This window comes from Canis lupus, chromosome 34, assembly GCF_003254725.2.
Source record: "Canis lupus dingo isolate Sandy chromosome 34, ASM325472v2, whole genome shotgun sequence".
Lineage (NCBI taxonomy): Eukaryota > Metazoa > Chordata > Mammalia > Carnivora > Canidae > Canis > Canis lupus.
In genome coordinates, this window is record NC_064276.1 from 16,047,970 (window position 1) to 16,062,533 (window position 14,564).

The window sequence follows — 14,564 nt, forward strand, 5'->3', positions numbered from 1 at the left end:
GTTTTATTTTAAAATGGGATAGAAAATATCAAATAGCATTACACATAACTAGGGTTAAGTACTGTTTAGTGATTTTTTTTTCCCAAATATGTATAGAAACATAAGTACTTATGTGTATATACTGGGTCTCAAAATGTATTTCTTAATGTGGATATAATTGGTTTGAAAGCCAGTGATTTAAAAGTTGTATATTTCTTTTGCCTTCTGAACATAAATAAATGATTATTTCTTTTCCTCTATACAAAGTAAATCTTAGCATACCTGCTCCAACATAATTTACAGCTTTAGCAGCTCTGACTGCAGCTTCTCCAAGCTTCTTTCTTACATCAGGTTTAATGCCAGGCTATGAAAAAATATTCAAAATAAATTTCCATTAGTACTTTGCCCTACTAACTAATTTCCTACTACTAATTTGCCTACTACTAATTTCCCTTAACATCTGATACTGCATTTCTAGATATCAAATAGTACCTTAAAGGGAAAGGATAAACAGTTAATGCTACACATTTCATCAAGAAATATGTCCTACACCACAGTCAACTGTCCCTAAGCCAAAGTTTAGTGGTTCTGTTAATTTCCATAAACTGTAGATATTATTCAGCATAATGATCTATCTCCTTTGTACCTAAATAAGAATTTTCAGGACTATATATCCAACTATATGTATCAATATGAAAATTTTGAATGATTCCTATTTTGTTTAAAGATGGTAGAGCAATCTGGGCCATGTGTCCAATGTGTCCATGTTATTCCAATGTATCTTGGAATAATGGTAAACCTTAAGATTCCAAGTTAATAAGAAAGGTTCATTAAAAGAAAAGTAGATTAAAAAGTAGGAAAAGGTTTTCTAGCATTTTAAAACAGTGCCCTATAGACATATATTTACATAATCATTGCTTCAAAATAAGGCTTTACTGAAACTACTGTTGATATTTACTTTGAACAATATAATTTACTCTGTAACAGAAATTAAAATTTGAATAGATGAGAACAACAAACTGATTAGCCAGAAACCCCAGATACCTGACTTTTTAGAAGTACCTACTGAAAAAAAAAAAAAAAAAAAGTACAAAACCCCAGACAAGAAAGAGGCCTATGGCAGTAGTAGGCTCAAAAGAAATATAAATCCAGGGATGCCTGGGTGGCTCAGCGGTTTAGCGCCTGCCTTCGGCCCAGGGCGTGATCCTGGAGTCCCAGATTGAGTCCCACGTCAGGCTCCTTGCATGAAGCCTGCTTCTCCCTCTGCCTGTGTCTCTGCCTCTCTCTCTCTCTCTGTCTCTCATGAATAAATAAATAAAATCCTTAATAAAAAAGAAAGAAATGTAAATCTAAAAAGAGGTAATTACAGGAGTAAGATTTGACTTAAAGGACAACCTAACCAATCAACGTAGACCCAAAGAGATGTAAACAATTAATTTCAAGGGGGCAAACATTGCCAAATATGAGCAAATCTCTCTCCTCTACAATAAACCTCAATGGCAGGAAGATGACTAATATATTTGAGGGATACCTGAAATAGTTAAAATAAAAGAATCTTTATAAAAAATACATTCAAACGAATCAGGCTAATGCATTCCTCAAATATTCCCATTAAGTACAATTTAAAATCTACATGGAAATATTATACAATTGCTCACTCCAAGTCAGATACAGATCTTGTTCAATCTACAGTGGGCTTATGTCCAGATAAACCCATCATAAGTTGAAAATACTGGTAGTTGAAAATGCATTTAAATACATGTAACCTACTAAACCTAACTTAGCCTAGTCTACCTCACATGTGCTCAGAACATTTACATTAGCCTACAATTGGGCAGAGTCCTATAATATAAGGGCTGAATATCTCACATAATTTGTTGAATACTGAGTTCAGAGAGTCTAAGAACACATACTGTTAAGAATGATTTTAAGCGTATCAGTTGTTTACCCTCCAGACTATGTGGCTAACTGGGAGCTGGGGTCACAGCTGCTGCCCAGGAGAGTATCATACCATTTATAGAGCCCAGGAAAAGATCAAAATTCAAAATTCGAAGTATTTCTACTATGTATCACTTTTACACCACCATAAAGCCAATAAATTCTAAGTTGAACCATCGTGAAGTCAGGGACAGCCTGTACTTGGATCAGAGTAGATTTTCCTAGATATCATCCAGAAGGATCATGGCCCGATTGTGCCCTTAGCATGGTAACTTGAGAATACCAAGCCCCTCCTCATTGCCAAGGCTTCACTAGGGCTTTATCATTATATTACTACTGGGAAGCAGTTATTCAGCAGGACTTTGGAGGAGACACTAACTTCACAGATTTCTGATTTGAAAATAAGAGTGATTCAGGTTTACCCTACAGAAAAGCTTGCAAATTTCATTATAAGGTCCTTACCCCTGGGGCTTCCTCAATGATCTTCTGATGTCTCCTCTGTACACTACAGTCTCTTTCAAACAAGTACACAGCGTTGCCATGATAGTCACCAAACACCTGGACTTCTACATGCCTATTTAAAAACCCAATGAAAAAGTTTCCATTTGTAGAATAAACATTCTAGAAAAAAAACCTACATATATGAAGTGACTAGGAAATAAGACATAGGAGACTATACTTATGACCTCAGAGGAGGGGCAAGTCACAAGTACAAATGGGCAAGGAAAACACGGATAAATCTCACACCAAAATTACAAATTACAGTCACATTTCATGTATTCTTGAAAAGCCAATGAAAACTTTTTTATGATCAGAGGATTTTTATTTAATTTTTTATTATTTTCTTGATGATTTATTCATTTACTTTTGAAAGCAAGAGTGCGAGAGAGAGAAACAGCAAGTAGAGGGTGGGGCAGAGGGAGAGAGAGAATCTCAATCTCCCGGCTGAGCATGGAGCCCAACATGAGCTCAATCCCAGGACCCTGAAATCATGCCCTGAGCTGAAATCAAGAGTTGGCTGCTTCATCAACTGAGCCACCCAGGTGCCCCATGATCAGGGCAATTTTAAAAATCATCCTTATGGTCAGCTTTTATAAACTAAGGCAGACTAAAAATTACAATGGCTTATCCATAAGAAGGTTAAGAAATAAATTCATATGGATCATTAATTTTTTAAAAAATATTACTAATATTATATCATAAAAAGTCATTTTAATGTTGAATGTAACAGAGTAAAATTATGAGAAATAATATTAAGAGTAAATCCACATAACACTTAGGAAAATAAGGGTAAACAAACCATTTGGTGAACATGAAAGCATTCTTCTTGGTAGGTTTATTCTGATATGTTCACTCTGTAGTTCACCTCACATATTCACCACTATGATGGAGAAATGAGTGACCAGCAAAAGTTTTTTCTGTTGATTTTTTAAAAATAAAAATTGTCAAAAGACAAAATAATAACAACGTGGGACCGTGAGGGGTTTTTCACTATCAAGCTAGTCCATACTCAGACTCCAGTAATTTATCATAATCCCCAGAGAAGTGTTCCTGTCAGTTTATGGCACCAGTGGCTTCTGCCACAGGCAAGCGGATCCCAGCTATGATTCACTGTGTACACATGCTGTTCGGATTTCAGGGTCATGGTTTGCCCTGCAGGCCCCATTCTCTAATAGGTCTAAAAATTCACTGACTTTCATTTTGCTCTGATTTTTACTTACTTTTTGGATGTGAGTGACAACTTCCTAGCTCTTTGCATCTTGGAACTAAGTGGTTTGTTTTTCAAATTCCAATTGTAAAATCACTTCCACTGACACTCCCTTATCTGTTAGCTCTCCAAAGAAGGAGACAGAAGAACAGAAATTCTCGGTTCTGAAAGGAACACCTACTAGAAACACAACACAGCTCTTTTCTGAGTTCTCAGAAGTTGGAAACACTTATTCCTTTGGCAGCTTACAAGGGAAGCTTTTTGAGGATCTGTGTTCTGTTATGATTTCTGTAGTGATCATATTGCTCTTGTTATTTTCCTCTTTCTGACTAATCCTTTTTCTGTGCTACTTTATCTAACTTGGAGATTCTGCAGCACACTGTCTGAGAACCAGGAGGTGCACCAAATCCCAGCTGTTCCCGTTCAGCCACTGCTGGGATCTGGCTAGAGAGACAGATACAGTTGGAGTCTACCAAGACGGCCTTGATATTTTCTAAGAGTTCTACAGTTTTTATTTTCCTATTTGCATTTTTAATCCATCTAGAATATATATTGAGTTCGAAGTAAGAAAGGAATCTGATTTCTTTTTTTATCCTCCAAAATAGTACACTTTGAAGACTGTTTGCTAGCCCAGCCTTCCATATAAGCTCAATAGTTCTGAGCAGATTTATAAAACATCTTCATATGGCCTTTTCTGAGTTACAAGCAGCACCTTGACAATCTTCTGACACTCCATTAACTCAACAGGTAATTATTTAGCAACATACAAAACAGCGTAATTATGACATTAAAATGTCATATTACTAGAAAATACAAAATGAATATATACAGAAATACTATTACTTGTATTAGGAGAATGAGATTATGAGTGACTTTGTTTTCCATCTTCTGTATTTTCCACACTTGTAATGTATTTATATTACTTCTACATTTCAAAAGATATCATTGTTGATGCTTGTCATGAAGAAAGTAGCATGCCAGGTGATATACAGGGGAAAATTAAAGTAAATGTACTACCAGGTCTTTGATTCCTGGGAGTCCTAGCTATCGGGCAAACAAATTACAATGTGAGGTAATATATAGCTAACGTTCCACATGTAAAGAATTTACATCTTCAAAAAAATCTATGAAACAAGAAACTTTTATAGTCAAGATCTTATTTTAAGCAATACATATAAAAAATTGCAGAAAATGAAAAAATTTGAAATTCACATGGCATTTGTTACAGTGGTACCTAGAAAAGCAGTTTAGTAGTAGCTTAGAGTGTGAATTCTGAATTCAAATCCCAATTTTACCACTTCCCAGCTGGGAGACTTCAAGCAAGTCATATGACCACTCTGTTCCTCAGGGTCTTAAGCTGTAAAATGGGAATAGGGCCTATCTACAGGATTGTTACAGGAATTAGACTAGAATTAGGACAGCAAAATTATTTAGTATATGTAAATGCTTAGATTGTGGCAAATGGTTAAGTATGATATACAGGTGAGATGTTAGTATTATTATTGGTCAACACTATCAATTCAATTTAGGTATCTAGTCCCAATTTCTGAGCATCTCAACCAATGCTTACAGACTTTCATAAAACTAAATTTCTTAGAAGAATTTTTTTATTTTGAAAAAAACCCCTACGTTCCATCAACAAGAAATGGATTGAATACATTAATGGTACATCTATATCATGGATTTATTAAGCTCAATAAAAAGTATAGGGTAGACCTACATTTACTGGCATGGAAAGATGGCTCTGATGTCATATTAGCATGTGATACTATGTAAGACTAAACTCACTGTACTTCTGAATGTATTTTGTATTCTGTGTGTATATGTATTTCTATTCCCCTAGGAAATGCTTGGAGGAATGCACATCTTATACATTAAGTGGTTACATCAGGGGGGTGGGATAATGTACTATGGTACTATTAGAACTTTATATTTCATATAATTTACATGCATTTCATTTATAATTTAATTTTAAAAGGCTAAGTCAGAAAAAAAAAAGGTGAACCCACCTTGGCGTGTCCACAAACTTCTCAATCAGCATCGCATCATCATTGAAAGACTTCTTAGCTTCTCTCCGTGCTGATTCTAACTGCTCTTGAAATTCTTCCTCAGATCTAACGATCCTCATCCCCTAAGATGGCAAGATAGTTAGGACTACAACCTAAATAAAACAAAGAAGCCTAGCCTGAAATGAAAAACACGAGCACGCACAATCTTACTTTTCCTCCTCCACCACGGACGGCTTTAATCATGACAGGATAACCGATTTTCCCCGCGTGCTCCCTCAGGCACTGATCTGACTGGTCCTCGCCATGATAACCTTCCACAACAGGCACTCCGGCAGCAGCCATAATGGATTTGGATGTGCTTTTGAACAAAAGAGGTAAGATGTTTTGATTCTATGAGTTATTTCATAGAAGGGAAACACAGAAACAGCCCAGTGTATAAGTACAATGGAACTTTAAAAATAACATCCTATAGGTAAAGAAAACACTATACAGTCTGAGACAACAAATATTAACACAAATATTAAAATATTAGGTTTTCTGTGATAACTAGGAATCCAGTTTTTCATGTGATAGCTCTTCCCACCTTGTTTTTAATCCCTAAAACTAACTCATACATTGATTAGAAACCCTAAGTAGATGAACATTTTCTGTAACTCGCTGGAGTGGCAGATGAATAACTTATGCCTATGACAACCAAAGGTTATAATGATCATATCTATTACAGGTTGCAGAAACTATTTCAAATGACCTTTCTATGGTCATATTTAAAAGATATAAATTCATACCTCTTTATACCCATGTCTTTAATTGCAGATGAAGGAGGACCTACAAAAATAATTCCTTCTTGTTTACACAGTTCGGCAAATTCCATGTTTTCTGAAAGAAAACCGTATCCTGGATGGATAGCCTAGAAGTGAAAATGAAAGGACAAAGTTACTAGCACTTCATGGGCACACTGTGTGATGCAGGGGATGTCGTCTTCCTCTCAAGAAGCATCTCCCTACACTGGTGGGAAGTACCCTATGGGCTCTATCAAAATCTGTTTCCAAAGGGATATCTGAAACATTCACACTAAAGTTTTGAAGACTTAACTGAACCAAAAAAATCTGTACTGGGGATCCCTGGGTGGCTCAGCGGTTTGGCGCCTGCCTTTGGCCCAGGGCGTGATCCTGGAGCACCGGGATAGATTCCCATGTCGGGCTCCCAGCATGGAGCCTGCTTCTCCCTCTGCCTGAGTCTCTGCCTCTCTCTCTCATGAATAAATGAATACAATCTTTAAAAATAAAAAAAATAATAATAAATTTAAAAAAAAGAAAAATCTGTACTTCTTTTTATTGTGGTAATATATACACAACATAAAGTTTACCATTTTAAACACTTTTACTTGTACAGTTCAGTGGCATTACAGTACATTCACAATGCTGTGCAACTATTAACACTATTCATTTCCAGAATGTTGTCATGATCCCAAACAGAGACTGTGTGTACCCATTAAATATTAATTCCACATTCCCTGATAACCTCTATCTTACTGTCTCTATGAATACCCAATCTAGGAACCTAATATAAATGGAGTTGTACAATATTTGTCCTTTTTGTGTCTAGCTTATTTCATTTAGTATTACGTTTTCAAGGTTCTTCCATGTTGTAGCATGTATTAGAATTTCATTCGTTTTCATAGCTGAATAATAAAACACTGTGCATATTCCACATTTTGGTTTTTTGCTTATCCATTCATCTGGTGATGGATGTGTGGATTGTTTCTAACTTTTGCTTTTGTGAATAACACTGCCATGAACACTGGTATACAAGTACCTGTTTGAGTCCCTGCTTTAAAAAAATATACCTAATATGTATCTATAAGTGAAATTGTTCAATTATATAGAAGAATCTATATTTTAATTTAAAATAATACTGCTATTAGGGTAGAGTGTCAATGAATATTTGCAAGCAGAAGTAAAGGGCCCCCAAGTAGCAAGGTGGGGGGTTGTTTACTCTGTCTCCATACAAAGCTGGCCTAGAATTGAAACCATGGTACCCAAAATCTGAAAGGAACACACTAGCACAATAATACCTCGTTTATCTTTAGGTCACTATCTGCCAATATCATCTTTCCAGAAAAAAAGCTAAGAAACAAACAAAAAGTCACATATTAGAGTCTATATACACTTAGTGAAGAGGACCTAGTCACTTGCAACTTACTCAGAGTTTTAAGAAATTTATTTGTAAAAAAAAAAAAAGAAATTTATTTGTATGCCTTTTTAGCCCACAGAAGAGGAAAATCAATACCTGGAAAAGAGTAAGATTCCTAAGAGTAAACATATAGCAAAAAGTGAGGATACAAAGGAAAGCAAAAAGCACAACAGTCTTACACGATTTATGAGGGATAAAACAACTTTCTCTCCAACATCAACAGCCCTGATGGCATTTTTATTCTTTGAAAACAGTAAGTATATATAATGATTATAACCAAAAGAATGTAAAAAGAAAAAAGTTCAGCTAACACTATTTCAAAACAGACACATTCAAATGATAGTTATGTTTCAGGGGCGCCTGGGTGGCTCAGTTGATTGAGCAACCAACTCTTGCTTTTGGCTCAGGTCATGATCTCAGGGTTGTAAGATGGAGCCCCACTTTGGGCTCCATGCAAAGTGTGGAGTCTGCTGGAGATTCTCTTTCCTCTCCCTCTGCCCCTCCCTCTAGTTTATGCATGTGCTTTCTCTCTCTCTCTTTAAATAAATAAATAAATAAACAAATATCTTTTAAAAACCACAAATAGTGGCAATGCTTCAAAATTAAAGAGGTATGCTTTAGGTGTCCAGGAAACTCATATGAATAGAAAACTCACAGCTTAGTGACAGCAAACAACAAAATGCTAGATAATCACAGTTTGATGTCTTTTAAACCAAAGTTTGGGCAGCCCAGGTGGCTCAACGGTTTAGCGCTGCCTTCGGCCCAGGGTGGGATCCTGGAGACCCAGGATCGAGTCCTACATCGGGCTCCCTGCATGGAGCCTGCTTCTCCCTCTGCCTGTGTCTCTGCCTCTCTCTCTCTCTCTCTCATGAGTGAACAAATAAAATCTTTAAATAAATAAATAAACCAAAGTTCAGTTTCAGTAATTTTATATGAAATATCAAATATTTATGTGAAGCAAAGTGAAACAGGTCTACATCCCAGTCCTCTCTGGTGTTTTAACAGGTTGGTTGGTTTCTTTTTTTTTTTTTTTTTTTTGGTTTCTTTTTAGTATGATTTACAGTACATAACATTCACTCATTTATAGTTTAATTTAGCAAATTTATACAATTGTGCAACTATTACTATAATCCAGTTTTAGAATACTTCCACTGCTTGAAAAAGTTCCTGTATGCATAATTGATTAATCTTTGCTCCCAGAACCAAGCAACTACTGACCTGCTTTCAGTCTCTTATAATTTTGCCTTTTTTAGAAATCTTATATAAATGGAACCACATAGCATAGAATCTTAAGTGTCTAGATTCTTTAACTAGTGTAATGTTTTATGGCTCATCCTGTATGGATGAGCAGTTCATTTCTTTTTATAGATCTTTTTTTTTTCATTCAAGAGAGACACACAGAGAGAGGCAGAGACACAGGCAGAGGGAGAAGCAGACTCCACACAGGGAGCCCAATGTGGAACTCGATCCAGGACTCCAGGATCACACCCTGGGCCGAAGGCAGACGCTAAACCACTGAGCCACCCAGGCATCCCTTTATAGATCTTTTTATATTTCTTGATGCACTGAATGGATAGCCCACATTTTGTTTATCCACTCATTTGGATTTTTTCCAGTTTGGGGCTATTATGAATAATACTGCTATGAACATTCATGTACAAGTAAGTCCATGTGAATATATTTTTCATTTCTCTTGAGTAAAAACCCAGGAGTACAATTATTGGGTCAAAATATAGTAAGCGTATGTTTAACTTTTTAAAAGCCAGCCAGTTTTCTAAAGTGGCTGTATTATTTCACATTTCCATCAGCAATGTATGATGCCTCTAATTTTCTCCATATCCCTGCTAACACATGGTATTATTGGTCTTTTTGATTTTAGCCTTTCTAGTGCCTACAGGTTATATATTGCATCTCCATTGACATATAATTGATATACCATAAACTTAGCCAATACAAGTTGTACAGTCATTACCATATATCTAAGACACTGAATAAGATCTAATAACTTTTCATTACCCTCGAAACAAATTCCATGTCTATTACCAGTTATTTTCCATTCCCTACATATCCCAAGACCTAGGCAACCACTGATCTATAGATTTGCCTATTTTGGATATTCCATGTAAATGGAATCATACAATACACACAGACTTCAGTGATTGGCTTCCTTCTTCCACTGAACACAATATTTTCAAGGTTCATCCATTTTTTTTTAGCATGTATCAGCACCTCTTTCTTTTCTTTTTTTCTTTTTTTGCTGAGTTTAGGTTTATCTTTTTGTATATAAATATCCAATTGTTCCAGCACAATTTGTTGAAAAGACTTTCCCACTGAATTACTTTATTTTTTTTAAAGATTTTATTTATTTATTCATGAGAGACAGAGAGAGAGAGAGAGAGAGAGAAAGAGAGGGACAGAGACAAAGGCAGAGGGAAAAGCAGGCTCCACACAGGGAGCCCGACATGGGACTCGATCATGGGTATCCAGGATCAGGTCCTGGGCTGAAGGCGGCGCTAAACTGCTGAGCCACCTGGGCGGCCCAAAACATAGGTATATGTTACCTATGTTTGTAACTTTTCTTAAAGGTTTTATTTATTTATTTATTTATTTATTTATTTATTCATGAGAGAGAGGCAGAGACAGAGGCAGAAGCAGGCTCCATGCAGGGAGCCCAATGTAGGACTTGATCCCAGGATACCGGGATCACGCCCTGATCTGAAGGCAGATGCTCAACCACTGAGCCACCCAGGCGACTCCCCACTGAATTACTTCAGTACTTTTGTTCAAAAATTAATTGACCATACATGTGGTAAGTTTAGTTTGGGACTTTCTATTCTGTTGCACTGACATATGTATTTATCCTTCTAATACCATATTGTCTTGGTTACTGTAGGTTTATAATCAGTTTTGAAATCCGAGAATCTAAACCTTACACATTCATGGTCTTTTCAAAATTGGGTTTTTTTTCTTAAAGATTTTATTTTTAAGTAATTTCTGCACCCAACATGGGGCTTGAACTCTCAACACTGAGACCAAGAGTTGCATGATCTGTTGACAGAGCCAACCAGCACCTCTCAACTAGTTTTAACTATGTACTAGTCCTTGGGGTATTTTAGGACCAGCTTGTCAATATTTACCAAAAAAAAAAAAAAAGCCTATTGGGATTTTGATCAAGATTGCCTTAAATCTACAGATCTATTTGGAAAGAATTGCCATCTTAACACTATTGATTCTTCCAATGATATATCTATCCATTTATTTAGAACTTTAATTCCTCTCAGCAATGTGTTATAGCTTTCATGCATAGATCTTAAACCAATTGGCTTACACTAGTGCTAAGTTTTTTATTTTTACTGATGTTATTGTGAATATAACTGTCTCCTTAATTTCATTTTCAAAGTGTTGCTAGCCTCCCTTCTTTTGAACAGATACGTAATTCAACAAAACTCTGATGAACCAGATAAATCCTCTCCCTTCATAACTAAAAAGAAAAGCATCTATCCCCTTGGGGAAAAAAAAAAAAAGTCCAATCACACATGAGGGAATGACCTCAAGAAGTTTTACCTAATTTATCTTAGGAGAACAATTTAATATAACCAAAGCCAAGTATTCTTGAGCATGTGAATATATTGAAGAGGAAAAATCAATAATACTACTGTTACCAGGGGGCTAATTTCTCTAGCTATCAGGCATATATTCAGCCATCAATTCACTCTGGTCACAGGATTGCAAGCCTGTTTAGATCATTCATTCCATAGTATTAATGTGCCTCTAACAGTAAAGATAGAAACTGTTATCTCCTACCCTTAAATCCTTGACATAAAAGTAATTTATGCTTTTAGTGTATAACCTTTTTTTTTTTTTTTTTAGTGTATAACCTTTCTGTTGCATTTTTCAAGTATATGTACAGATCCAAAGTTGTTGTTAGCTCTGCCTTCAAGCAAAAATGAGAGGTGTCCTTTCCTTGGTGAAGAGAACTAGTCATACTCTTTAAATTCTTATTATCAAGAGTTTCCGACCCACATCCCTGATACTTGGACATATGAATTTCCTTTTGGTCTACTACACAGATTATCAGCGTTTAAATAACTTGCAATATTCATTAAAGTTATCAGTGATTTTTTTTTTTAATTTTTATTTATTTATGATAGTCACACAGAGAGAGAGAGAGAGGCAGAGACACAGGCAGAGGGAGAAGCAGGCTCCATGCACCGGGAGCCCGACACGGGACTCGATCCCGGGTCTCCAGGATCGCGCCCTGGGGCAAAGGCAGGCGCTAAACCGCTGCGCCACCCAGGGATCCCCCAAGCTTATTTTCATCTCAGAGTCCTGGCAACTGCATTTGCCTGAATCTCGCTCTTCAAATTCTTCAGATGGCTGGCTCCTCATTAGTCAAGGTCTCTGTTCAGCTGTCACCTCTTCAGAAAGGCCTCTACTGACCACCCTATTTTAAAGTATCTCGTAACCCATCCTTTTTTTTTTTTTTTTAATTTATTTTATTTATTTATGATAGTCACATTGAGAGAGAGAGAGAGAGAGAGAGAGGCAGAGACATAGGCAGAGGGAGAAGCAGGCTCCATGCACCGGGAGCCCGACGTGGGATTCGATCCCGGGTCTCCAGGATCGCGCCCTGGGCCAAAGGCAGGCGCCAAACCGCTGCGCCACCCAGGGATCCCCAGTCTCGTAACCCATCTTTATCCCCTTATCCTGCTTTACTTTTCTCCACCACTTATAATATTGTTATTATTTCTTTACCTGTTTAAGTATTTATTTACTTTACCTGTTTAAGTGTTTAAGCTACAAGAGTGTAGCTTCATAGGGTAGAAACTATGTGTCTTATTCATTGCTGCACCCAAGCTTAGAAGCTGACATAAAGTGGAACACCAAGGAATTCTGAGAATAAACCCATGAAGGATAAGAGAAGGGGGGAACAGAATACTTCAGGCAGGTGAATAATACATGTGAATGTTTAGGATACACATAAGCATGTGTATAAAGGAGACAGAGAAGTTCATGGTAGCTATAATAAAAGAACTGGTGATGAGAAAAAAGTTTTGACAAATATTGGAAACTCTTAAATGCTAGGCTAACGAGTTTGAACTCTATTCTGTAAAACCACTGAAGATTTACTCACCAGGGGATAGGATGCTCTTTTTTTTTTTAATTTATTAAAAAAAAAAAAAGAGCAGGGAATAATAATGAAACTAGTGTTTAAGAAACACCTGTCTAAAAGTCTGGAAAACTAACTGAATCTTGAATGACAGCCCCTCACTGCCTTCACTGCATCCACACTGAATATTACTGTCCCTTGAATACCAAGCTGTTTTCATCTCAGAGTCCTGGCAACTGCATTTGCCTGAATCTCGCTCTTCAAATTCTTCAAATGGGTAATGGACTTAGAAAGAGGAAAACTGGCTGAGAATCAGAAATCTAGATGAGAAATCCTAAGGACTGGTTGTGTGATTAAAAAAAAAAAAGAACTACTTCTGGAGACATTTCAAAAGAAGACTCCACAGAAGTTGGTTCCTATTTTATTTTGATGTAATAACACTGGAGTTTTGAGCCTGGGATACTAGAAAATTCGGGAGTGGGGCCTAGAATGGGATGGGGAAATCAGGAGGGAAACAGATTTCTTTCTTGATAATATTTTTTTCTTGAAAAGTATAGTAACATCTATTTCCCACAAAGGATCTGATGTTCCTAAGCTCTTGTTTTGATGATAGAAGGACTGAATTCCCTCTTAATTTTAATTTATAATTTAAACCTTTCCTCTACCTGTTTTCCAAAAGATCTAAAGTGCACAGAACTTAGTGAGACAGTGCAATGATTGAGGAATAAGGGACATATCTAGGATACAACATCCCAATAATCAAATATTAACATCTTGGGAATGACTACAAATGGAGAATGAATTCTAAAAATGGTAAGCGGGCAGCCCAGGTGGCTCAGCGGTTTAGTGCCGCCTTCAGCCCAGGGCCCGATCCTGGAGACCCAGGATCGAGTCCCATGTCGGGCTCCCTGCATGGAGCCTGCTTCTCCCTCTGCCTGTGTCTCTGCCTCTCTTTCTCTCTGTGTCTCTCATGAATAAATAAGTAAAATCTTAAAAAAAAATAAAAATTAAAAATAAAAATAAATAAAAATAAAAATGGTAAGCAATTTTGTGTAAGTTGTATAAAACTTACTTGTTTTGCATCATAAATCTCTTCACGAGTTCTTACCTGGGCAGCGGAGATCTTGGCCACTTGAATGATTTTCTCCATTGAAAGGTAGCTCTGCTGTGAGGGAGCTGGGCCAATGGAATATGCCTCATCTGCCTGTTTAAGGAATATTACATGCTTAAAAGATCTTACAGCTAGCGCACACTAATATACAATAGAACTGCTTCTGGATCATTTGATTATTATAAATAAAAAGACTGGCTCCCCAAGAACAATGCAAGAATTAAGAAATAGAAGGACCAACTCATGTCTGTTATAAAAATAAGCCAGTTTGGAGTCTTGCCTGAAGAGGATGTTCAAACTTGATCTTTATGTATAAACCAAACACTTGAGTGAAATAAAATGTCTTTAGGATAGAAAGTAACAGGCATTAATCACAGTATCATCACTAGTAACAATTACAAATGTATCTAATGCCAAAAGTATACAATTTGACAAGAGATAGAACATAAGACAGTTGTATACAGCAAGAAATAAAATTATGAAGCTTACTGAAATTTATATAATTATTCAGGTGTG

The 14,564-nt window shown here is 36.5% G+C and overlaps 1 protein-coding gene across 5 annotated transcripts in view; it reads right to left on the reverse strand.

Moving 5' to 3' along the window:
- The window catches only part of MCCC1 (methylcrotonyl-CoA carboxylase subunit 1), a 62,073-nt gene that overhangs the window by 38,379 nt on the left and 9,130 nt on the right, over positions 1 to 14,564 (reverse strand). For 4 of the 5 annotated variants that reach the window (XM_025451216.3, XM_035710172.2, XM_035710173.2 and 1 more), the window contains 6 exons: positions 14,046 to 14,141; positions 6,420 to 6,541; positions 5,845 to 5,992; positions 5,635 to 5,756; positions 2,380 to 2,491; positions 262 to 343 (listed from right to left, as the gene is read on the reverse strand). In XM_025451216.3, coding sequence (XP_025307001.1) covers positions 262 to 343; positions 2,380 to 2,491; positions 5,635 to 5,756; positions 5,845 to 5,992; positions 6,420 to 6,541; positions 14,046 to 14,141 — 682 coding nt within the window. The remainder of the gene's footprint in view (positions 1 to 261; positions 344 to 2,379; positions 2,492 to 5,634; positions 5,757 to 5,844; positions 5,993 to 6,419; positions 6,542 to 14,045; positions 14,142 to 14,564) is intronic. The other variant, XM_035710174.1, reaches the window with a different exon arrangement.